The sequence below is a fragment of the Syngnathus typhle genome, linkage group LG2 (genome assembly GCF_033458585.1).
Source record: "Syngnathus typhle isolate RoL2023-S1 ecotype Sweden linkage group LG2, RoL_Styp_1.0, whole genome shotgun sequence".
In the NCBI taxonomy this organism is placed as follows: Eukaryota; Metazoa; Chordata; class Actinopteri; order Syngnathiformes; family Syngnathidae; genus Syngnathus; species Syngnathus typhle.
Window position 1 is genome coordinate 5514687 of NC_083739.1, and position 26214 is coordinate 5540900.

Sequence of the window (26214 nt, forward strand, 5' to 3'; positions counted from 1 at the left end):
CTGTAGTGTAATTCTTTCATCTGAAACATTTTATTTTTTAATTTAAAAATAATTGAATACCCCCTCTCAAACTGTGTTATATTATTTTGAATAAAAGCTTCACACCATGTGACCTTACCGTACTTTTTGTACTTCAGAGTCGCCATTTTTTTTTCTCAGTGATCAAATCAGCAGTTTTTTTTACACAAGTATTTGTTTACTAAATAAAGTACAAAGTGAAAGTACTTTTGCTACCTCTGCTGACATCTCGGACTGAAGGCGCTCATGAGCAACATGTTTTCTTTTCATTGTTGAGTCACCATTCAAACGCATGTTGCGCTTTCATCTCATTTCACCGGAAGGATTTCAAAGTGGGACCTGCTTGAAAGGACCGAATTCACTGGTGGCCCATTCTCATCATCATGAGACGCTCTTTTTGGTTTCCACGTCAGAAGTGCCCTTTGAGGTGCTGCACGGACACAGGACTCACTTTAATACATTGTGTGTTTGTATTGGCCACCAGGTGGCAGTATAATATACACACACAAATGACTAACCGCTGTTCAGTAAAGTGCAGTAATTTTATGGTGAGACAAATGTCTGTCTACATGTTTTGCTGCACTTCTGTTGTGGTGGGCCTGTTATTCACGACTGTATTCATCAGAGTCTCTCATTAGCATGACAAATTATGGTGCATGAGACATGTGCATTTGAAAGAAGTGACACGGCAAAGAAGATCAAGAGCAGGCTGCTCTTAGAAGACCTTCCAGTTTCCATCTGTCCAACTAGTTCAACCTGGAAAGTAGAATTAAAATGTGGGCCATCAGGTGCGAGTGCGTGGAGGTTAGACACGCTGATCCAGGAGCGTCTAATCCGATTGGGGGTAGGGGGGGTGAGAGTGGTGGCCCTAAAAGATTATGGGATTAGGGAGGAGGATATCTCACATGAGACAACCAGATCTTCCATTGCCACGGTGACAAAAATCTTTGCAGTACAGTTCATTAAGACTCAACAATCTCACTGCCCCTTGATATTTTGAGATGGGATATTTGACAATCACTCGAAACAACTTGAAAAGCCTTTAATACTTTATTTTACGAACTATAAATTGCTCCGGAGTATAAATCGCACCAGCCATATAATCCATAATAAAGGAAAAAAAGACATATGTCACACGGAGTATAAATCGGATTTTGGGGGAAATGTATTTGATAAAATCTAACCAAGAACGGACATGTCATCTTGAAAGGCAATTTAAAATAAAAGTAGAATAGGCAACAGCAGGCTAAACAATACGGTATGCTAACGTTACATAAACAAGGAACTAAAAACGTGCCTGACGTAACATATTAAGAGTTATTTAAATAACTATAACATAAATAACATGCTAACAAGTCTATCGAACCATCCGCGTCACTCCGAATCATTAAATCCAAAAATATCTTCATCCTCAGATGCTTCCTCTTCTACGTAGTTTACGTCAGACTCATCGTTAATTGCAGTTCCAATTATTCCACAGGCCTAGAGCGCCCTCTTGCGGTTTAATGTGAACACGACATGTGAAATGATATCATGTGTTAATAATTTCACACATAAATCGCTCCTGTCAAACTATGAAAAATACTGCGAGGTATTGTCCGGAAAATACGGTAGTTCATTTAAAATTTAAGTAGGTCAAAATCCAAACCGCGATTAAAAAACATCTTTTACAAGCAGGGCTAGGCTAAGAAAGCAACATGGACATTAAGTAAAAGAAGACACGGCACCTTCACGCACTACATTGCATCTGATCTAACTACTGAGGAACTTTACCGGTGGTGTTGGCTTTGGGTTAAGGATAGCGTCAGGGTTGTATGTTGTTCTTCTTTCAGAATAACCAGCATTTGTTTTTGAACAACAAGCTTGCGCTCCAACTTTATTTTTTACACACTGCTATCCACCCGGAAGTCTTTCTCCGTTCTCTTTTTTGCTGACTTAAACATCGCTGACAATCATGGAAACCTCTGCTGGTCACATTGAGTATTACAGTTTACCATGTATCTCAACAGGTTGGAATTAGATTCAGGTTTAGGGTTGGTTGGTTGGTTGGTTGGTTGGTTGGTTGGTTGGTTGGTTGGTTGGTTGGTTGGTTGGTTGGTTGGTTGGTTGGTTGGTTGGTTGGGTGGTTGGTTGGTTGGTTGGTTGGTTGGTTGGTTGGTTGGTTGGTTGGTTGGTTGGTTGGTTGGTTGGTTGGGTGGTTGGGTGGTTGGTTGGTTGGAGCCAAGCCCATCATATGTGTGGTCTCTACGCTGATGTCTCTTCACCAATGGAGGGAGGAGCCACAGGTCCAGATCCACCACACCCATTTCTATGTGCATGCGTGTGTGTTTCTAAACACTAGAATTTGCTGCAGTCAGACTCTCTGGAGCTGGTGAGTTTTGGTCATATTGCACATATTTTTCACATATTGTCATCATCAAGACTTTAAACCTTTAAAATGTGAGGAAAGTAATGATTACTGTTTAACAAAAGGCGTGCAAGGAATAATAAATATTGATCTATCAAAATAGCATAGAGGAACAAAATGTGAATTTGTGATATTTTATTTGGTGTCCAGGTTGTTGTGGTCATGGGAGATTCCGTGACTCCTCCCCCCTTGGAGTCAACAACCAAAACTGTGTCTGGTATGTGCATCAAAGTTCCCGAACGAAGACTTCTTGTCAGAGAGCAACACACTCTTAGTTCAATATTGTAAAAGTCAACAAAGAGGCGAACGAGATAGGCCGCTCTGTGAAACCACAAATGTTTGCTTTTGTGACTGCCACATGAAAACCTTCATTCCTCTTGCACTTCTGCTCCACCCTTTCCTCACCTGGTATGTTTTTAGATTTCACTAAATTCAAAATTTACCATCAGGTCACATGTACAAAAAAAATGATATCACGAATAAGGCTGAATGAGGACTAGGGTGTGTCTTATCAGTATTACATCAGAGTAGAGTCACTGAAGGAGCAACTCCCGTGGGCAACGTCTGTTGCCGTGGAGATAAGAGCAACCAGGAGCTCGTGCCCTCCAATCTTAGCTTGGGCTGTACTCGTAGCGGTGCATAGTGACCTTTTGTGACATTTGTGTTTTGTGATATTTGGTTTAGTGTGCTTGGTTTGCCATGCAATTTTTGACTGCTCAGGAAAAAGCACTTTCTTCTTTCATGAGAAGAACTTGATGAGAGTCAGATGAGGAATGTGAATATTTTCCAACTTGTGTTTTCTTTTTGATTTTTTTTAAAGACCTTGACGTGGATGGCAGTATCATCGGAGCCTTGATTGGAGGTGAAAGCAAAATATTTTATTTTTGTAGACAGCGGTATTTTTGCTTTTGTGCATGTAACTTAAAAAGTATGACATGCACTTTTCCTTTTGTAGGTGTCATAGGTGCCACACTAATCTTCATCTGCGTGATAGCACTGTTGCTGTGGTTCCGCTCCAGAGAGAAGGGCTCTTATGTCACCCATGAGATGGAGAACCAGGATGATGAGATGGGCAACTTGGATGAAGATGATTCTGACGACGGCGATAATGATGATGACAATGACTTTATTTGTTCTGACGCAGAACCCCAACACAAAGAGCTTTTTGAGATTAATGAGGAAGCCTAGAGCAAGAAGGTGTACATATTTGGAAGATCATGTAAGATTTTCTAAATTTCTTATTTAATATTATATGCACACTTGTGCAACTCCATCTAAAATATTTTTTGCATCTCCTCCCCCTTTTTTTTGCAATTAATAAGTTAATACATATATGAGAATTAATCAGGTGCCATAGCCACCAACTTTAAGAGATATCATTTTGTAATTTTGAAGATTTTATTTTCATGTGATTAAAATTAACTTGTGAACAGCACCATCTTGTGGCTAAAATGTATCACTACATCAACATGTTAGACTGAAAATACTAAAGGAAGGAAACCCATGAGATAAATACCTTTCCCGATTTTTTCTAACTGAAGTAATTACAAATAGTCTCGATGACCAAATTCTTTTGTGAGAGCTGGGGCTGTCTTAATTTTTTTATTCATTCCATATTTCACAATCATACACACTCTAACGTCACTTACAAATTAGCTGGCCAATTTATCCGTTTAAAAACAACTGTCTTGTGTTTGATAGTATTACATTTCCATAAATTTAAACCACAAGTCACATTTAAGGTGGTCGTTTGGGTTAAGCAACGTCCCTTTATTCAGGCGCCTGTGTAATCTACTTTAAATACTGTTGAGTGCAATAAATGTTTTTGTCAGCCCAGCAAGAATGAAAATTAGAATTATTTCCACCACCGCCAACAGTGCGGGAGACAGGCAGGCGCGTTTTAAGCCATCGTCACTTGAACAAAAGCGCCTGGAGCGGAACTTTAGTGGGCGGTGACGTTGTGAGTTTATCAAGTCGTGCTGTGACTGTAGCAGTCTGTTGACTTCTAACCAAAAAGCAGCGATTTACATTGGAAACCTAAAAGACATGCTCGTGTTGCTTTCTCCGGGGATGTGATTTTTTTTGGTGCGTCCGGACCGATATTGTGTTCTTCTGAATTGGGATTCAAGCACGTTTGTGAGTTTGTGGCTTCGGATCTCACTATGTTGGCGAGTTCCGTCATTTACGCTGCCAAGAAACGAAAGAAGCCGCTTCAAAAAATGTAAGTTTAAAACAGACATTTTTGTGTTCATACATAATCTCTTCACCTCGTCTGCTGTTTTGTTATCGCTCTTCTACTTCTTCTATTATTCCTCCAGCAATGTTGCAAAATGAATTTATATGATTTAATTCACACCAAAGGTAGCAAAAGTACAGTAATCCCTCGCTACATCGCTGTTCGATTATCGCGGCTAAACATATTTACAGTATTGTACCTTGTTATAAGACATTTGTTATAATAATAATAATGAGAGTTCTAAAACATATTTACAGTATGTACACTTGTACCTTGTTATAAAAAAGCTATTTAAAAAAAGTTGTTATAATAATAAAAGAGTTCTAAAACAATATTTACAGTATGTATACTTTAGCTACACCCACACCCACACACACACACACACATGCGCGCACACGCACACACACACACGCACACACACACACACACACACACACACACACACACACACACACACACACACACACACACACACACACACACACACGTATCATTTTTATATTCATATTATTTAACATTATTTTCTGTATGTCATTTATACTACGTATTAATATAGTATTTACATGTTTGAAACTATTATTTAATGTTCTGATGGTAAGATATGCACGTATATGGTTTAATATACACTTATTGATACACAAAAAAATGATGTCTGTTAAAAAGTAGAGGGTGACACTACTACGGGGATTTTCACATATCGCAGGTGGTCTTGGAACTTTATCCGCGATAAACGAGGGATTATTGAATATGTGGTCACTCAAGTCCAAGTACTGATCTTCATTTGCGTGAAAAGAGGGAGGAACGTCCGCTATTGCGCAACCAGCTTTTAATTTCTATGGGAATTTTGGGTGCGTGTCCACTTTCTATGAGTGTTACAGGCTAACACTGTGGAAACACCAATATTTTGCCATTTTTCAGAGAAAACATTTCAATCTCGCTTCCTGCTAGTCTAGCGGGGTTAGAGGATGACAAAAAAGCGGCCGGCGACAACATTCACGTCTAACAACATTCCGAACTCTTGTCACTTCCGAGGTAATGAATCTGAAAAGCTCCGAGGGGTGTCAATACCGACACAATCATAAAGTTATGTTCAGAGGGTGGACACAGTCTGATTTAGCTTCAAGCAGATGTATCTGTTTGCAGCCAAAGCACTTCCCATTGCATGCTAACCACATGACCTTCATGTAAACAAACTATCTTGGAATAGCCACCCCCCCCCCCCCCCAAGGATGAAAGTCTAACTCCGCCACTGACTCGAGTGAGAGAAAGAGACAGAGAGAGAGAGTGCAAACAAAGGGTCGATCAACCGGGTGCGGCATGAGTGAACAATGGGCAAACAAACAGCCCTGTCAACAACACTAATAGTCCCACGTCACCGGCAAAAACAAGCAAATGAAAATGCATTCACGCAGCGTTTGATGTGTGCTGACATCAGAGTCACGTCAGCAATTGGAGGTAGTGAGTCTTAGCGGGCAAACTTTACATTCTGGTAGCTGCTGGCCTCAGTCGCCTGCACCTATGTTGATCCCTCGGATTCATTGTCATAAGCCGTTTTTTTTTATTTCACCTTACGCACAAGATGGCGGGCCTGTAAAAAGGGGAAAAACGTTGGCCAAGCTGGTCAGTGGCCAATGTCAGAATATTGGTAACAATTTGTTTGTGCTTCTCAAAGTGTATATTAAGAATGGCTATAATCAGCCATTAGTTGATTAAATAATTATTTAAATATTAATTGATGAATGAATAATTTGATAATATATTTTAAATAATTTTATAATGAATCAAATTAATAATATAATAATTTTATAATACTTATATAATTTTATAATGAATCAAATTAATAATATCATACTTTTATAATAATTATTAATAATAATAGTGAAGAGCTCGGTTGGTTGTGTTGTCTTAACGGTTTATTTGGACTTTTCTGTATAAAGTTTAATTGTTTGCCTCGCACTTGTGTGAAGTTCCTGCAGACTCACATTCGTAAAAAAAACCGACGTATTTTTCTAAAATACTTGTTGTGGGTTTATTTATTTTAAATATTTGCCCAGCGTAGTTATCACAGCCTTTTCCATTATTTTTGCTTTGAGCGTGGCTCAATTTGTCATGTAAAATGCAAAGGAAACATTTTGAAGCATTTTTTGTTGGTTGTTGTCCAACAGCGACTTGCTTTTACCTGGGTCAGACCTGGGCTCTGAATATGCAGTTGACTTTCTCTTGTTCTGTCTGTTCCGCCCCAGACAAAAGCACCTTTGTGTGGTTGCAGGAGTGTCACTCGATCCCATATTGCGGTGACAGACACTCCCCTTCATATGGCCGATGGGCCAGATAGCGCCAAAGGCAGAAAAGCTAGCCGCTTATTATTCTCGTCCTGCCGTCAGGAATGCGACGATCGCTATCTCGCCCTTCATTTCAGATCCAGCGTTTTCTGGACGATTATTGTAAGCAGATGGTCATTTGTTGTAAAAATGTATGGATTGAATTATTCAGGACTCAACATGGACAAACTTAATTTGATTTTTGGAATGCGCATCTTATGGTTAGACATTTCCGTACTTTTTGCGCAACTTGATGGCCTCGAAATAAAAACAGCCCCGCTTCTCATAATGTTGTCTTTGACTTGCGATCAGGCAGCCCAGGTTGTTTGCATTTTCTCATATTCTCCTCACATGCATCTTACTCATTCTTCTAAACGGTTTTCATTTTGCAGACCCAAACTCCCACCTCCCGAAGGCGCCAAATCAAACCCGTCCAAACGGCATCGCGACCGACTGAACACCCAACTGGAAAAACTGACCAGCCTGCTGCCCTTCACTGAAGAAGTCCGCGCTTGTCTGGATAAATTGTCGGTGCTGCGGCTCGGTGTGGGTTACCTGAAGGTTAAGAGCTTCTTGAACGGTGAGTCTCGGCAGCAGAATTTAGAGCTGCAGAGTTGTGCTGATCTCGTACCACTTGGTTATATATAATTGACCAAATAAGGTGTAAGGTTTCAAGTAAGAACTTTGTGAACACTGAGGACTTCCTCACCACCCAATGGTCAATCCTCGTCCTTCAATCAGTGTCTTCAGTTCATCTTAAATTCTTTGGCCCTTCTCCCAACAAGCTCCGCCCCTAGCGGACCTCCACTCGCTTCCTCCTCGACAAAGCCTGTTAGATTCCAGGTTGTTGTTGGAATAGCTTTGAAGCCATTTGCCTTTCGCTAGCTGGAACAACTCAACGCTTTATGCATTCATGGGGCTTGACACACCCACCACACTAGAAAGCTCCATCGGGAAGCTCAAAGGCTCCTTCAATGTGGACCTGCTTCAGAAATGCATTGATGCCTGTTATTATGCCACTTTCTGGCTTTTTCTATTAAAAACTATTCATTACTGTTTCTTTGTAGATTATATTTTTATGATATAATAAGATGTTGCGTCATTCAGTGGTCCTGTCACGGGCCTTCATCACTGATTATGCATTTGTACTCTTTTAACAGAGAATGCTGGATGTGGGCGCTTTATTCAGGTCTTTTTCTGTCCCATGAGAGGGAACAGCATTGGAAACTTCACGACTCTCTTTGGCCTGATCCTTGCCTTGCTCTCTATCCTTTCAAATTGTCCGTACTGTCTGATGGGAAATGTCCAAGGATCAAGTCCCATCCGAGAACATCGGTTTGGCGGTTTCTAGTTGACGTGGTTGGCTGCAGTCGTAATCGATGTCGCTTTCACTTGTCCCAAAAATGTCTTTAAAGGAAGTATCGTAAATAATGGTTAAAAATAATATGATGGGAAGTTGCCACATGCCTCAAAAGTTGACTGAAGCCATTGCGGAGGAGTTGCCTGGCTGTTGACAGAAGTTATTTGTGGTCTTAGAATAGATGGGCCAAAACTGGTCCTAAGGAAGTACGCACTCTTTTGAAGTCACTGTTCTTTGTCTTTTACTGAACATTAAGACTTTACTCGTGTCAACAAACACAAGGCCTTCCGCTAATGGATGGACTTTCCAGATGTGTTTCTCAGCAGATCTCAGCCTCCCTCCAGCTGAATTCTGCTGGAGGTCCTACTTAACCCTTAGACAATTAGAAGTCAGGAAGCCAGCAATGAAAGGGTAGCAATTGTGTCAAACTGAAACATAACTTATTAGAGGCTTACCTCTAACACGTTGTACTACTGATCCACTTTTTGGAAGTACACAAAGGCCATGTATAACTGTCACCTGGAATAAGAGGGAACAGAAACTGAATTTGCCATTCAGTTGCTGGCTGATTTAACTTCTGTCTCGGACACGGTCAAGCTCAAAAGAAAGTTTGGACTTGGGATAGTGTAGCAGAAGTTGCGGGCAGTCTCCTGGATGCAAGCGTGAGAGCATCAGATTTGCAGAGCTTCATGGAGGATTGCAGTCTAAACAAAGCAGCCGAACTCTCGTGTTAAAACCTGCCCAAGCAGCTTCGAAACCGCGTGTGTGTGTGGCGTGTGTGTGTGTGTGTGCGTGCGTGTGTGTGTGTTGTGTGTGTTTCACTGCACATCTACTTCAGGATTTAAAGTAAGAGCCCGATGCTGTAGAGCCAAAATTAGAAGAAGAAAAAAAAATAATTAAAATAAAAATATAATAAAATGTATTAAAATTAATTAATTAAAATTACACCGCATGAGACCCAGAACTGTCAGAACTGTCTGTGATTTGTCGTGCCCAGATGGAAATGTTTTAATTAAAATTAAAAACTAAAATAAAATGAATTAAGATTAATTAATTAAAATCAGATCGGGTGAGACCCAGAACTGTCAAAACTGTCTGATTTGTCGTGCCCAGGTGGAATCCAAATACATAAAAACACAGGGATGGCACATATCCCCAAACTTTGGAGTCCCATAATGATCTGATGCCCCTTATTTGCTGCTCTTTTTTTTGTACAGCTCGTTTAGGAGTTGAGGATTGTTCCTCAAATAATATCCATATGATGTGACGTCAAAGATTTTAGAGCCATAGGCACAGCCGCCTCAAAAAAAAGTTTGCAGGAATAACTGCACACTACATATGCTACAAAATACTTGAACAGATACAGCCCATTGATTGCTCTATTTATAAATGTATTTGAAGGATTTCCTGTGTTTGTTTTTCATACGTAATTCTACATATGTCTTAGTCAATGTGCGCACACAATAATATCATTTCATCACAAACAAATGCGGCACACACAGGATGATTCTGTCCTATAACTGACTGCTTCATTAGAACCCGTCTCCTCCCGGCTGATCGGTGCCAGATGTGTTGTCATGAGAGCATCCATCCCATTGGCCCAGGGGCGACACTCGCTGCCGAGATGTTTCGCAGCTCTCGCTCAGCTGGCAAACTATGAAACGATCGCGTCTCTCATCTGCTCGCTCACCGCCAGTGACTCAGCGCTCACTCAAAGCCCGGCGCCACATACGTAGTGCGCGTAGAATGGTCTGAGTCGGCTTGACCAGATCCGTTTGCATTCCAGCCTCGCTCAGAGGTTATTACAGATTCCATGGGGAAGAAATAGAAAAACAATGGACAGCCCGCACTTTGAAAACTAACGGTGTCTCACAGAAACAGTCAGTTGTAGCTTTGGTCAAAAAAAGGTGTCCGTGAATAGATTGGCCAATTTCATCCTATGGTTGGCCAGAAACTATTTAAAGAAGAGGAAGGTGTAGCACGAGGATTTGGAAAAAGTTGTCGTCTTAATTGCTTAGAACTCGGAGCAAAAGAAAATGTAAAAACAAATATTCTCAAAATGATTACGTTTCCTTTGCAGCTGCTTTTACCTCACATATTGAATAATAATAGTAATAATAATAATTAATAATAATAATTCATTTTATTTATGGGTGCCTTTCTCATCACTATAATAATAATAATAATAACTCATTTTATTTATTTTTCAAGGTCACCACACAACTAATAAAAAAATCAATAATTCACATATTTTGCTTCGTTTCTCACTGTCGTTCCTATGTATCGTTCCGATGAAGCCTTTGTTGCGTTCACTTGAAACCACATGGAGTCACGTGAGCGCCGCTGTCACATGGGTTTCCTTGTGTCCTGCTGAGATTCCTCAGTGGTGTATGTCTTGTTTACATTTTTTGGAGCAGGCAGATGAAAGAGAAGCTGGTTCAGGCATGTCTACCGTGTCAACACACACACACACATACTCACACAAACACACAACAATGACTATTGCCTTTGTCATGACTCAGTGTAGCAAAGACAATACGTATGACTGACATTGTTTATTTAACAACGGAATACCTCATCAGTAGTAATGTTATGGATGATAGATCAATCTCAAATCAATTTAACTTTTTTGGGCGTACTGGTGATGACCTCATAGATTCCAGTGTCAGGACTAAGGAGTTTGTGTCCTATCGTGTTCAGGGTCAATAGTATAACACACTGATGTTTGTTTCTTGCTGTGACTCATATAAGAATCCGATGAAGCTCTTGAAGGCATTAGTAACCATATGTGCTACATTCCTGTGCCCGATTATTTTTAGACACAGTATTTATTTTGAGCTTATGGGGGGCAGTTCTTCCTTCAGTCTCTTCTTCGGGAGGGTCTATTCCGTCTAAGCCAGTGGTTCTTAACGTTGCTGGAGGTACTGAACCTCACCAGTTTCATATAGACATTCACTGAACTCATCTTTAGTTTTTTTTTTTTTCCAAATTCAAGACAGAGCGATCAGTCATTGGAGCTGGTTAAAAAGCATGCGTGCGCACTACTAAATGTTTTCCATCTTTTTTTCCGTCTTTTCCTCAACCAGCCTCCTCCCTCTCCTTTCTCCGCTCAGGATGCTGGAGGTTGAAAGTTCGCACGCAAGGCTTTGTTGTATGTGTGCTTGTGTGCAAGATCATCTGTGTGCGTGCGTGCGTGCCTTTGCGTGTGTCTAGGGAAGAGAAGACGTAAACAACTACCAGTGCAAATTGACCACATTTCCATCAGTTGTTTTAAAACAATTAAACCTTGCTTATTTTTATTTTTTTTCATTTTCTGACCCTTTCTTTTCAACTTATTAAGAATGCATCTTGTTGCCCTCCGGTGAAAATACTCGACGTCGACTTTTCTTCGCTCTTCATACACTGCTCATTAACTCCTCAACTCGTCCTTTTTTTTTCCGAATAAATACTTGTGAAATAGTTCATCAAGAAACACGATTCCAAGTGACTTGTTGAAGTGGTTAGAACTTTCGAGCTCTTTGATTCCAGACCTGACAAGAATTTCCTCTTTTCACCTTTCGTGCCCAAACCTGCCCGTTGAGAATCAGACAGAACAAGCGTTGCCAAAAGTGAAAGGTAGTGATGGTGATGTTGATCTCCAAGTCACACCCCCCCCCCCAAAAAAAAAAGAGACACCCAAATAAAAACCCCGCACATAGCGCTCCTCCCGCAAACCCAAAGGTGGAACAATAGCACAATTCAGCTGTTGGAATTTAAAGTGAAGAAAAAGCATAAATTGTTGGCAAATAGCAAGAGCCAACGGTATTGTGTGTGTGTTTGTTTGATTTTCTGTACATACACGATTCATATTTCAGGCTTGAAACTAGCATTCAAGCATTTTCTACTTGACACGAGCTACAAAATGAAAGCATCCAACTCTGCTTAGGATCTAGTTCAGGTGCACAGCTAGGTCATTCCAGTCACCAAAATAGTTGTGGTCATAATTATGGTGGTGGTTGTGGTTGCATGTGAATCAGAGTTACAAGGAGTCAACTTCTCTTCTGTTTTTTGTTTTTTTTATTTCAAAATCAACACAGTGCCTCATGTTTCTTCTTGTCTGTCAATAATTTTAGACCTTTGAAAATCACCTGCTTCCTCTGCAAGAGGATATTTTTAGGTGCCCGGTCTTGTTTCCTGGCAGTGATTAGCGCTGCTTGATAAACTCGAGAGGCGGATGAGAGCGACTTGTTGAGTGACAATGTTGTAAGATAACAGGAAACACTTGCCGGCTCCACCCTGCTAAAACCTGACACATTTCTACTCTCCTTATTGCACAAGACACTCAAGGCTGGATGACTCAACCGGTTTATATTTCGGACCCAGAGAACACCGCGTTGTTAAAAAACAACCAGAATAAAGTTCCACTGTGATTCTATGTTAGTCTTTTTTTTTTTTTTTAAACGTGGGTTGAACATTCACAGTAACTTCACTTAAGTTCTCACACCAAGTTAAAACTGCACAAAACATTGAAGATTGGCACATATATGGAAAAAAAAGGCTAACGCTAACTTCTTCAAGGCTAAAAAGCTAATTTCGTTTAGCTAAAGCTAATTTTTGTAGCTAAAGCTAATTTTAAACCTTCGAAAATCACCTGCTAAAACTAAAAGCTAAGTTCTTCTTCAACAGCTACCCTCAGGAATAGTCAGAATGGCTCCTGCATGACAAGTCCAGATGTCCACAATGCACTCTTGTCCTCCACCGGGACCTCCCAAGTGTCCTCCTTGGATGGAGTCAGCTTCTCGGAAGGAGACCTGCTCCTCCAGGTCAGTGTCCGATTGATCTTTGAACCAAGAATGTCAAGTTATTTTGTCAACTTGAGTTTTTTTTTATTTCTACAGGCATTGAATGGCTTTGTGTTAGTGGTGACCACCGAAGGTTATGTCTTCTATGCGTCGCCCACCATACAGGACTTCCTGGGCTTCCACCAGGTGAGAACAAGCTGACCTTATCCCAGCTGACTTCAGTCAACAGTCACTCTGTCACCGTTTGGATTAATTTCTTCCCGTGCGTTGAGATTCGGTGGCTTAAATCACGGCTCTCGGTTGCAGTCCGATGTCATCCACCAGAGCGTCTTTGAGTTGATCCACACCAACGATCGAGCTCTTTTCAGACGCCAGCTTCACTTTGCTTTCAATCCGCATTCCAGCCAGCGGGACGGCCTCGCAGAGGGCGGAGGTAAGTCATCCTTGCGTCATCCAAAGACGAGTGTAAACGTTGACATGCTTTGCGCGTATTTCCACGTAGACGACCAAAGCAGCAGTGAAGTCAGCACCAACCTGAGAACCTACAACCCGCAAGTCATACCTCCAGAAAACTCTTCTTTCCTGGAGAGGAATTTCTGCTGCCGGTTCCGATGTTTGCTTGACAACTCATCTGGCTTTGTGGTAGACAGAAATGGGTCCAACCTTGGATTTGAGCTTGTCCTGACGTGGTTCTGTTTTTTTGCCTCCAGGCAATCAACTTCTGCGGACGCCTGAAGTTTCTTCACGGTCAGAACCGGGTGTCGGAGCTTGGCGAGCGGGTTGCCCCACAGCTGGCTCTGTTTGCCATTGCCATACCCGTGGAGCCGCCGTCCATCTTGGAGATCCGCACCAAGACGGTCATGTTCCAGACCAAGCACAAGCTGGACTTTACACCGATGGCCATTGACAGCCGGTAGACTGCCGTAGTTGTGATTTGCCACCGGATCGGACGGTGATGGGACTTTGCGTTTCCTCCTCAGGGGGAAGGTGTTTCTGGGTTACAGCGAAGCAGAACTCTGCATTAAGGGTTCCGGTTATAACTTCATCCACGCTGCGGACATGATGTACTGCGCTGACAACCACGTCAGGAGTGAGTCACACTGTTCTTACGTAGGTATGTCCTGAACTGAATTCTCTTTGTTTGTGTAGTGATCAAAACAGGAGAAAGTGGTTTTACCGTCTTCAGACTGCTGACTAAAAATGCAACGTGGCTCTGGGTCCAGGCCAACGCCAGGTTGATCTTAAAAGAAGGGAAGCCAGATTTCATTGTGGCCCGCCAGAGAGTTTTGACGTAAGTTACGAGAGATGCCGTAGTTCTATATCAGTCCATCCTGGGTGGAGGAGGGTGTAGCCTTTGTCGAGCCAACTTGTCTTTGGACAGGACAAGATAAAAAAATTTTATGACACCGGGGTGATTGGCAAGCGTCTCGTTACGGGACCTAATGATTTTGGGCGTGTTGACGGATTCCTTACAAGACGCGTCTTTTGTCATTTACCGTCTTTCCGGATCATTAAATACAGTTACAAGTAATTACCACAGCGTCTGATGGTAAATATGCTAACAAGTAATTAGCACCAAGCCTGATGAGAGATTTTGGTGCCTGTTAGTCCTGTTTTTGTCACTGTTGTTTGTTCTAAACAAGTTCTTGATCTGGATTGATCCTTTTCTGGGTTGCAGAAATGAAGAAGGAGAGGAACACGTTCGTCTACATCGGCTGCAGCAGTCGTTTAGCCTCACCACCGGAGAGGCGCTGTTGTACGACAGGGCACCGACCGTCGACATGCCCGACACCTGCTCGCCCGCAAAGCAGAGGAAGCTCGATGAGTACTCGGTCAGACCCAACTCGCTTCAGAGCTGCATTGTGAACCAGGGTCAAACTGTCTACTGCCAGCACAAAAGCGCCAGCACGCTCAACACGCTTAACGACGACGCCTTTAAGGACACGCACGCCACAATCGGCGTTCGCGGAGATTTCTGGCAGCACCCGTCGCCCAAAGCTGCTGTCGAGAGCATGATCAAGTCTGAGGACGCCATCCAGGACATGATGGAGACTCTGCAGCAGATCCTGGGGGACGGCAACCTCGCAGAGACAGTGGATGTGAGCGCCGATGAGCTCAAGAGCTGGGAAAGAACTCTTCTGAAGGTAAGAAACAACAGCTGCGACCTGGCCGACGACTTGAACGACGTTATCGTGGACGACGTCCTGTTGTACGTGGAGGAGCAGCTTCAAAAAGAGGCTGCGCTAAAGTTGCCTGAGCGGCTGGATACCCGCGTGCCAACTTTGAACTTCCAGAGCCAGGCTTCTGCTTGTCAAGGGTCGGTACAAAACTTGAGCTGGGCTCAAGACCCTCTGGACCAGTTATTAGCCAGCAGTGGGCAGATGTCTGAGGAACCACCTGTGGGGATGGTGGAACGGACCCTAATAGATCTTCCTCAGATGAATTCTTCTGGTTTAAACCTTCCAGTGGCAGAGCCCATCTTTGACCCCCGTTTTGGGGACTCCTGTGCCGAGACACAAAAACTGAGCAGTGTTCAGGTGAGTTTCATGGACAATAACCAAGGAGTTTTCTGGCATAAGCAATCATGTCAGATTTATTCCAATCAAATGGTTCAACCAAACGGCCACCTGTCAACGGAGCACCGTACACAAAGACAGCCTGGATTTAGTTTACAGTATGGTCAGAGGAACTCAAACCACGTCAATACCCAAAATGTTCCCAATGGCTCGGTGATCGCGGCAGATCCGGCGGCGTCCAGTTGCATGGAGAGCCGCTTCGTGCTTCCCGGTCAAGACCCGCAGAACCTGAGACAGTCTTGGCAGCTCGAGCAGCCACCGCGGCCGCAGCTCATTTCAAACAGACCGACGGGCATCAGCCGATTGGCAGATTTTCCGCCTAATCCGGCCGTTGCGTACAGTTCAATGACTTCATTTCCCGTCGAGCAAGGCATCATGGGGCCGCCTGTCACGACATCAAGCGTATTCAGAATCAACCCCCCTTTTGTGCCTCCCAACGTAAGACAGATTCCGCAAAGATTGAAACACAGCAGCGGTCACATTTCCGGTCCCTCCTGCTTTAACCAGGACGGCGGCAACGAGTCTTTGTTCAACTTAGATATGGCGCCGCTTTCCCACCAAATGGCTCCAAATAGTGTGAACCCGGGCAACCTGCCGATGCAGCTCCAGCCAAGCTTCAACCTCGGCAACCAGGTAAACAAAAACATCGCTGAAAACCAGCTTGACTGTTTTGATTTGCAATTGAGCTTCCAATTACTTTTCTTTCACAGCTCATCAGCCACTCGGTTATCGCAAATGGCGGCATGGCATTTCCTCATTGCGCAACGGGAACTTCTGCTCCTCACAGAGCAAACGGGAACATCAACTGAAAGACAACCGATGACGGGAAATGTGCTTAAGAGAAAGACAAATAGCTCCGGATAACGAAATAAGCCAAGAAAGATCAGCTGGAGTTTAATTTGTCTTTTGAAACATGGATCATCACCAAAGAGTGGAAGTTTAGCACTAAGGTGCTCCCAAAAAGTTTCAATTTGAGGCTCCTTACTGGGTAAAAACCACATTATGAATGAACCTGTTTATAAAAAAATATTTTTTTTTTTTTTTTTTTTAAATTAGAATCTCGAAATTTCAAATGTTTAAAAAACAACATTCACTTGAACTTTGTGGTCTTCTGTATCACTCACTCGACCTCCTTGAATCACACAGAACCGCAGGATGCTTAACTTTATACTGCCACCTATTGGTGACATCTGTTAGATCACGCCTTTAGTGGTGTGTGTTTGTTTTGCGTGTTCAGTTTTTAAATACGTACTGTCGCAAATCGTGTACAGCAACACATATCTATGTCGGTATGTGTATCTTTTTTTGTCAATGAAATGAATGAATGAAAAATGTATCTTCTGTTCACGGTGGCCACAATAAATATTGCTTTGATGGCACAGTGACGCTGAGAAAAGCAGCTTAAATTTGTTTTCGTTCATTTCTTTTTGTTAAGTTTTTACGTAGGTAATAAATTTAGTAAAGCAACTAATTGTGAATTTGATCGGGAATTGGTAACGCTTGTTTTAGGGATGGCAGTGCTCAATAGCGTCCACTTGGTGTCAGTATAACAACGTGCAAAAGTTGACTTTGTGGCACGAAGTGGTTTCTTCTCGATCTATTTGTCGACTTTACCTCCCGGCGAGAAGCCACTGTTGTGAAAGCACCCGATTGTGTTTTATTTTCAGCTCCTCTTCCGAAAGCCACTGAAAGGAAGGAGATGCTGGGATGATGCTGGGATGATGCCGGGATGAGGTGGTATAGGGGATGGAGGTTGGACAGGATGATGTGGTGAGAGAATGATGGTGAGAAGATGAGAAGGGGGAGACAGGATGAGGTGGTGAGGGGATTGCTCCCCTACTCGCCCCCTCCCACCCTACTCACCCCTCCCTCCCTCCCCGCCGTGTCAACTGAGTCCACCACAACCACCGTCTCGGGATTTTGGATAAGGAGGTGGGCGGCGGTGGAAAGGGGAGAAGAAGACCACAAACGACGATTTAGCTATTTCATACAACATTGTGATACGGAAGTCTACCTGAGACACGAGGAACATTGTCAAATGACATCGGTTGTCGTTTGCTTCTTAACATCGATCGTGTGCTTGTAGTCCTTTCAGCGGAACCGCTTTCGGATGTTGGGACAATTTTGCACCTCCGGCTGGCTAGAATTCCGCTTGGTGGATGAGCCGCTCGATTGGGACTAACTTGGAGCCAACATGTACGCTGGACGCAAGAGAAGAAAACCGCTTCAGAAGGGGTAATGTGTGTCATTTGGGCAAAAAAAAAAAAAAAAGGCTGTGCATCATTACATTTTTTTGATTGGTCAAGGCAGGTGTTTTTTACATTCGAAATATAATGAGATAAAATGCTACAAAAAGTGGATACACATGTTGATTACGATGTTTTAACTTCTGCAAATTGTTCCACTGGCGCTGATAGTTTGACTCAGTATAATTACCTGGACACAGCTTTAACTTGAGGTAAAGTTGATTTACATATAATTTGCAGTTGCAGTTAAATAAGAATAAATAAGAGATACAAACAGTTTGAATTTGGAATGGGAATGCAGCATTCCGAATGCTGAAGAACTTTTGAATTCTTGCACCGAGTGCCTACCAAATTTTGCAGATCTTTTAAATGCTTTGTATCAGATGAGAAAAGTCGGAATAGTAGTAAAGAATTTCACTGTATTCACACAATGTATCAGGATCCGTCTCAGTCACGTTCTTGATGTCCTCCCACTCACAACCAGAACCAAAGTTACCCCGACCGACGGGGACAAGTCCAACCCATCTAAGCGGCATCGGGACCGTCTGAACTTGGAGCTGGACCGACTGGCCGGCTTGCTGCCCTTCCCTGAGGATGTCATCTCCAGCCTGGACAAACTGTCCATCCTGAGGCTGTGTGTCAGCTACATTCGGGCCAAGAGATTCTTTTCAGGTATGAATTATCAAATAACTTTCAAGTCTACAAGGATTTTGAGTTGATCGGAAAGCGTTTAAACTAGGGGTTCAATTTTTCTGACCGATCACCGATCCTTAAAAAGCCTGCCTTGACATGCAGCATCAAACTGCACGTTTCAATCTTTTTTTTAATCTTCAAGCATCGAACAATAACTGTGAAACAATACAAACGATTTTAAAGTCATTCTCTCAAATAAAAAACAAAAGCGTTTTTCAGACCTCTCTAGTGGAAGATAAGATTGACAGACAAGATTATCAATACCCCGAGATTAATGACGTCGATGAATCGGCTAACCCGATTGGACGGGTCCTTATTTCTGGCTTCCTCCACATCGAGTGTGTCGACTCGTCACCCATGGATAACCCTGAGCTCATGGCGGTGTCTGAATGCGCTCTTTAATGGATTGTAGGTCAGCCTGTGGCCATTCGATGACCTCCCTCTCTCTCCCTCCCTAAAGTTGCAGACACACAGTAATGTAGGTCTGAGGAGGTAGGAGGAGGAGATGAAAGCTTTGGGGAGTACAAACACAGCAAGATAATCCACTCACACCACTTTACAGACTTTGTGCAAAAGGGCGGGGGGCTCAAAGACCCATTTTTCAACTTTTGACTCGGGTAGCTTACACTCTTTTGTTATGGCGGCTGAACTGGTCTGCACATATCAGGTGTTTCCAATCTCAGCCCGGCCCACCCTTTTTTAGACGCCCGGGACATTTAATTAAAATATCATTTGGTGAACTGCAAAAGGTTATCTAAAAATAGCAAAAATGGAGGGGGCAGCAAAAACATTTGACACCTCTGATAAAGACCCAAATGGTTCTGTCACCCCTCAGCTTCTGCTTGCTTCTCTGTAGAGGGGGACGACACACCCGCGGGGGATCTAACACCCACTCACTCCCCACTGTCGTCGCATATTATCCAAATTCAAATAAAAGGGAGCTAGAAAATGCCAAGAAAGTAGCGCAAAGCTAACCGGTCGGCTCGCCCCTATCTATCTATCTATCTATCTATCTATCTATCTATCTATCTATCTATCTATCTATCTATCTATCTATCTATCTATCTATCTATCTATCTATCTATCTATCTATCTATCTATCTATCTATCTATCTATCTATCTATCTATCTATCTATCTATCTATCTATCTATCTATCTATCTATCTATCTATCTATCTATCTATCTATCTATCTATCTATCTATCTATCTGTCTATCTGTCTATCTGTCTATCTGTCTATCTGTCTATCTGTCTATCTGTCTGTCTGCCTGTCTGTCTGTCTGTCTGTCTGACAGCTTGCTAGCTGTCAAGCTAGCTGTCTAGCGAACCGTCTAGCTACCCGTCTAGCTACCCGTTTAGCTACCCGTCTAGCTACCCGTTTAGCTACCCGTTTAGCTAGTTGTCTGTCTATCCATTTCCCTGGACTCAATCCGATTGCAACCTCACAATCTGCTGATCCAAATGATCAATTGGTCCTCAACCCTCCTTTTCTGTTTGCTACTCTCAAGTGGCGTTGAAAAAACATCTCTCCAATGGCACGAGCAAAAGTACTGAGCACCTCGACGGCCGGGTGCCGGAACAGACCGAGCCAGAAGGGGAGCTTCTGCTTCAGGTAAATGTATTTCAACAAACAGTCGCACCTTGATTTACAAGTTTTGGTTTCTTTTTTGTGTGTGTGCTTTGTGTTGCTTATCTAATATCTCCAGTCTACCAGGTGAGACGAAACGACACCATCTTTAATCATCTCGAGTGTTGTTGTCTCTGCAGGCTCTGCCTGGATTTGTTTTGGTGATCACAGCGGAGGGAATCATTTTTTATTGCTCTCACACCATTCGGGATTACCTCGGCTTCCATCAGGTACACGATCAGCAAGGAAACGTGAAAAACACCTGGCAAAAAGCAGCACAGACCTTGAACACACACTTACGATCATCAAAGATATAACCTATACGTTAACATTTTGGTAGGCACGTACGTTCAGAATTCTAAGTCCTCGTTTGCCGTGTTTTTCCCGTCAGACGGACGTGATGCATCACAGCGTGTTGGAGCTGATTCACGCCGAAGACCAGCAAGAGTTCAAGAGGAACCTGCACTGGGCCCTCAACCCACCCGTTGGATCCCACTTGGACACTGCAGCAGGTCTGGCACCTTGACTTTGATTTTACAATGATCTCTTTGATTTCACATTCTAATGGTATGAGGACAATCGATGTGGTGCACAAGTAGACGGCGAGCCAGCTTCCCCCTACCTGCTGAGGTACAACCCGGATGAGCTTCCTCCAGAAAACTCCTCCTTCTTGGAGAGAAACTTTGTTTGCCGCTTCCGCTGCCTACTGGACAATTCTTCGGGCTTCTTGGTGAGATCAAATGAAGAAATGCTGCATTGAATACATTAATACTTGCTTTTAGAGACTTTTAATACTGTTTGCATCAACAAATATACCAGCGATTGTCAACCGGTGGTCCGCGACCCTCTAGTGGTCTATGGCAGTATTGCAAGTGTTCAGTGAAATCGGAAATGGAAAATAATTGGAACATTTTAAAGCATAAAATAGAATCATTATTGAGACTTAATTTATTTTCCAGCTAATTTTGTGAATCGTTTACCCATCCAAATGAGATTCCCAAAATTAAAATACAGAAACAAATAAATATCCTGTGTAGGTTTATCCTCCTTTGGTGCAAATTAAAATAATATTGTGGTCCCCGAGTTGCTTCTCGGTTATAATGGTGGTCCCTTGGACAAAACCAGCTGAAAACCCCTGAAATATAAGATAAATTTTCATTTTTAAACAACACTAGCAAATACCTAAACCTGGTTAGCTAATTTAGCTGGCACAGCTAGCTTGCTAGCCACGCTCTTTCTCTGACTCTATCTTCATTGACAGAACGTAGTGAGAAAGCACTTCCCAGTTAGATGAGTCAAAAAAATGACGCCAAACAGCGGGGAAAGAAGACGAGGGATTAAAGAAGTTGTCTCGCCCTCTTTCAGGCCTTGAGCATTCAGGGTCGCTTGAAATTCCTCCACGGTCAAAGTGGATCTCAAAGTGGGGAAAGTGGCCCGCTTCAGTTGGCCTTGTTTGCCATCGCCACTCCACTACAGTCACCAGCTATCTTGGAGATCAGAACAAAGAACATGATCTTCAGAACCAAGCACAAACTTGACTTCACGCCCATGGCCTGCGATGCAAAGTAAGCACTTTTCGTGCTAATCTGTTCCGCTTTCACGTCAGCGTACGCCGAGCGTGTTACGTTTGTGTTTTTTAGGGGTAAAATCGTGCTGGGTTACACCGAGGCCGAGCTGCGTGTCCGGGGTTCGGGATACCAGTTCATCCACGCTGCCGACATGCTGTACTGCGCGGAGAATCACGTCAGAAGTAAGTTAAAAGTTGTTCCCCAGAGATTTTCGATTTCATTCAAATGCCGCTCTGCCATCCTTTTTGTTTTATTTGATTGTAGTGATAAAGACCGGCGAGAGCGGCCTCACCGTCTTCCGCTTGCTCACCAAGGACAACCGATGGAAATGGGTCCAAGCCAACGCCCGCCTCGTCTACAAAAACGGCAAACCGGACTACATTATCGCCACGCAGAGGCCGCTGGTGTACGTGGCGGACGTCAACTGGAGGTTACGCTCGCCCAGATCTTTGATCATTGTTTCCTCTTTCAACAGAGACGAGGAAGGAGGAGAACACCTGAAGAAACGCTCCATGCAAGTCCCTTTCACCTTCGCCACCGGCGAGGCGATGCTCTATCAAACGGGTAACCCGCTTCGGGACTTTCCGGAAACGCTCAAGGGCAAAGGCAAATGCAAGAAGGGGAAAATAGAGAAGATCTCAGAGAACACGCATCCAAAGTCCTTACTGGAAGCGCTGATGAGCCAAGATCAGTCAGTTTACGTCTGCCAAGCAGATTCAGAGCCTCGCAGTCCTCTCGGCAACCAGCAAGGGGAGACGGAGGGATTTGTTGACAGCTGGCAGATGACGGCGAGATGTAGCAGCGACGTGTCCGTGTGTGCTCCGCTTCTAGCCACCTTGGACTCTCTTTCTCTGGATGCGGACGAAAGTTGCTCCAACAGTGAACTCCTCAGTGCTTTGGAGAACCTGGGCTTGAATGCTGAAGCTCTGGAACTGTTGCTCTTGGATGAGAAGATGATCCAGGTCCAGATGGATGACTCTGCACTCCGTGAGCTCACCAACAATGACATCACGTCTTACGTTCACGAGTCGCCGGAAACGGCGTGGAATCGAGAAGAACACGACAACATTGTTGGCTTTGCATCCGGAAGTGTCCACGCCAGCGTGCTGTCAGGCGAGAGCTGCTGGACAAATGAGGAAGCCCGTCGCCGTGACAACCACGCTCCTCACCCTAGTCTTGTCAACGACATGATCTCAAGTCACCATTGGCAACAGGGGAACAACCTGACTTGGTCTCCCGACCCCCAGATCCTGTCCGGAACCCTTCGGCCAGGCAGACAGACGGCTTTTCTTCCCGACGTGCTGCCGGACCCTGTTGTCTCAAACGTGCCGCAGTCGACACCGAATGTTTGTCACTACGGACATATGACGGACACTGCGCAGCCACGCCCAGCGCAGGTTCCGCAGTCGTACAAGCAGCAGAGTCCAGCTCAGTGTCCTCCACAGAGTGCACCTGTGGAGCTGGAGCAGTTTTTGGCTCTGACGCAGCCTTCGGTCCAGGCCTACAGTCTGTTCGACACCACACAGGGAGACCACGACGAGGTAAGACTCAGACAAATGTTATTTTAAGCCAAACTATATAGCGAAGCTTTTCTCGATGCATTTCTACCCCGAACTGAAAATTCAGTCGGTGCGTTCCCCGTGGCTCAGTCGGAGACATTTGACGAGGTCTGACGCGTTGCCCTTACAGAACATTTGAAGTAGTGAAGCTACTTGAGCTCTCGAGCTGTCATGGAAAGTCAGCGCTTCACTCAGTAGAAGCTTCAGGCATGAAGCTCAGTGTAAACTGTGCTGATGTGAGCAGACATGCTATGTCAACACGAAAAGGCTCCTGTTCTGCTGCCGTCCATCTCACGTACACACTTTTTTGACAATTGTGAGATCTGTGATCGCACCATCCGAAAGGATAGACGTGGACTTTTTTTAGTTTTGCAGAGCTGCCACGCAATGTGACCGAAATGGATGAAGTGAAAGGAGAAAAATCCATCCATCCATCCATCCATCCATCCATCCATCATTGTCATGTGATAGTGACCAATTGTGTGTGATTTTCAGCTGGAGAACGCTTGCCTCCTCAACGTGGCCAACACCACCTTCATCCGCACTTGTCTCGTGTCCAACGGGAACAGAGAAGTGGCAGCCAACGTCCCAATCTCCTGCCCCGATGGACTCCCAGACACTCAGAAGTCGGAATTTATCCTCTGACAAGAAGGTACCAACCAAATCAAAAAAAAAAAAAAGAAGAAGCATATTGCTGCCCCCAACTCACTCCCGGCGTAATCCGAGCGTCTCGGTTATGTCACAAGAAGAAGCATTTGAGTTTCCCAAACGAGACGTTACTGCCTCGTTGTTGCCGATTCACACTTGGTGCATATGGCGAGACCCGGAGAGACAAAGAGACATGGCGCTCGCAGTCCTCAACAAACTCCACTTGATGGATCTCATCACTCAACTTTCCATTTTCTGTTTGAGCTAGCCAACCACAAAGGTCACGGAAACCCAAATGTTAATGCTACACTTTTGTTTTTGCTTACATTTTTATGAACTACAGTAAAAGTTCATGTTCACGTCTTTTCCACTCATGTTTTTCTTTTTCCATCATCCACGTTGAAATGACCACACAGTGAATCAGCAACTTTAGCATTTAGCACAAATTCCAAAGCAAATGTGAAACACGTCAGCAGCGGCTCCGTGTTGAATGTCACAAAATGCATTTATATCAATTGTTCTCGTTTTCTGTAAATTGACATTCTTTTTTTTATATATATCCGAAACCAGTCGTGACGTGCTATTGTGTGAAACCAGACAATCACTTCTCAAAGGCTTTAAAAAAAAAAGAAAAATGCTCTGCATGTAAATGTATGTTTTACAAACACTTGTTAAAATCACTCAAGTCGTGTGATAGAAAAAACTGCAAGTTTGCTTTTTTACCGTGGTAACAAATAATGATGGGGAAATGAAGCTTCAAATTTGCTTCATGAACCAGTTGTATTTTATTTACTCCTCTAGATGGCACTGTTGCTCGTTTTCTAGAAATGCCTAGTCAGTATACTTTTAACCCAATGAGTGCCTTCCAGAGGAGTGGAAAAAATTACAACTGCTTCATTTCCCATCACTAGTAACAAGCAAGTACCAGAGTCCAGATGAGCGACTTTGGAAAGTTACTGTTTAAAAGATCACCACCTATCACCTGCACGTTACTTTTGTCTCCGTAGATGGACGCTAACTACTCCGTATCGTCTTTCAGTTGCGTGCAAATAAAAAGCTGGGTGCCATCACAACCAAACGCCTCCGCTGTCATCTTTGAACTTGCTCCTGGGCCCATCCCAAAAAATCGGTCCGACCCGAGGTTCAACACCTCCTCCGTGATCACATTTCCGCTTGACTTCTCAAGTGCTGCACGCCACAGACAACCTTTGGATGCTTTTAGCACCAGCGAGTAACACCACCAACCCCCTAGCGCTAACTTTTTACACCAGCACCAGTGTGAATTCACAACTATCCCCAAAACAAACAAACAAACAAACGTAGGCAAAGCAGAGGCATCGGAATTTTGCCACGGTTTCATTTCCCCGCGCTAAATTCTAAGAGACAACTTTCAGGAGCATGACAGCAGCTGGGGCAACGTTCTGAGTGCACAACGTCGCTGACGTTACATCTTTCATGACCCGCCCGGAATCATTTATGAGAGTTTTCTTTCTCCCGCAGTCTTCAGACGGTTAACTTTGCTCGCTTGTGACATGATCAATCATCCAAGGAAGATGTTGTGCCGCGTCCCACTTTAGCTTTGTTCTGTCGACGATGTCTCCTGCAGTCTAAACCCTCCGGGAGAGCCTGAGAGCAAATGCGGGAGAGATGGGATCATTTACCTCATTACCATGGCAGCCAACAAACCTTTTTTATCGGTTCCTTAGTCGTGTTGCATCTCTGCTTGTGGATCCATGGGAATCCACACAGTGAAGTTTAATTCATTCACTGCCAACCCGGTTAATATCTTTAACGTCTATAACCGTCAATGGCACTGAACGAGTTGGCCAGGATTCTGTCAATGTGTTCTTTGCTGCTTAAATGAAATATGAAATCACCTTCTGGAACCACACATATTTATAGAGAACTTTTTTGGAATCTAGAGCCAGTGAATATTGTCCCGCTAAATGATAGTCCGATTCATTTGATTCGGATCATTTGTTATGAATCAGCCATCATTTATCCAAATGTGCATAAGAAACAACATGAAGTAAATCTAATACAATTGATTGCTGCTCGATGTGCATCCGTAAGGCGTCCTGTCCTCCATCGTGCATATCGACTGCACACACCCGTCGGCATGCCAGTGCTCATTACGTCCGAGCCAGCGAGCAAGCACACCCTCCCCGTGCTT

At 43.6% G+C, this 26214-nt stretch overlaps 2 protein-coding genes across 2 annotated transcripts; both read left to right on the forward strand.

Moving 5' to 3' along the window:
* The first annotated feature begins 4348 nt into the window (after positions 1 to 4348).
* On the forward strand, positions 4349 to 17109 carry LOC133150027 (aryl hydrocarbon receptor-like). Its single transcript, XM_061272304.1, has 11 exons — positions 4349 to 4646; positions 7375 to 7562; positions 13008 to 13144; positions 13220 to 13309; positions 13430 to 13556; positions 13626 to 13765; positions 13834 to 14036; positions 14104 to 14213; positions 14273 to 14414; positions 14802 to 16332; positions 16410 to 17109. Exons 1-11 carry the CDS (start codon positions 4588 to 4590, stop codon positions 16506 to 16508), a joined length of 2826 nt encoding a protein of 941 aa, XP_061128288.1. The 5' UTR covers positions 4349 to 4587; the 3' UTR covers positions 16509 to 17109.
* On the forward strand, positions 16547 to 25119 carry LOC133150029 (aryl hydrocarbon receptor-like). Its single transcript, XM_061272307.1, has 12 exons — positions 16547 to 16687; positions 17367 to 17934; positions 18430 to 18617; positions 20148 to 20251; positions 20407 to 20496; positions 20658 to 20778; positions 20866 to 20996; positions 21632 to 21831; positions 21907 to 22016; positions 22099 to 22240; positions 22310 to 23375; positions 23889 to 25119. The coding sequence occupies exons 2-12, from the start codon at positions 17894 to 17896 to the stop codon at positions 24036 to 24038; spliced, it is 2343 nt and encodes a 780-aa protein (XP_061128291.1). The 5' UTR covers positions 16547 to 16687; positions 17367 to 17893; the 3' UTR covers positions 24039 to 25119.
* The last annotated feature ends 1095 nt before the right edge of the window (positions 25120 to 26214 follow it).

What these genes read in the sequence shown, in the direction of transcription:
- LOC133150027 (XM_061272304.1), top strand. Translation starts at nt 4,588, where the DNA reads ATGTTGGCGAGTTCCGTCATTTACGCTGCCAAGAAACGAAAGAAGCCG. An exon ending in AAGAAGCCGCTTCAAAAAAT is followed by an intron (nt 4,647 to 7,374) that starts GTAAGTTTAAAA and finishes TTCATTTTGCAG; the next exon opens with ACCCAAACTCCCACCTCCCG. An exon ending in CCGATGGCCATTGACAGCCG is followed by an intron (nt 14,037 to 14,103) that starts GTAGACTGCCGT and finishes TTTCCTCCTCAG; the next exon opens with GGGGAAGGTGTTTCTGGGTT.
- LOC133150029 (XM_061272307.1), top strand. Translation starts at nt 17,894, where the DNA reads ATGTACGCTGGACGCAAGAGAAGAAAACCGCTTCAGAAGGG. An exon ending in GGCCAAGAGATTCTTTTCAG is followed by an intron (nt 18,618 to 20,147) that starts GTATGAATTATC and finishes GCTACTCTCAAG; the next exon opens with TGGCGTTGAAAAAACATCTC. An exon ending in CCCATGGCCTGCGATGCAAA is followed by an intron (nt 21,832 to 21,906) that starts GTAAGCACTTTT and finishes TGTGTTTTTTAG; the next exon opens with GGGTAAAATCGTGCTGGGTT.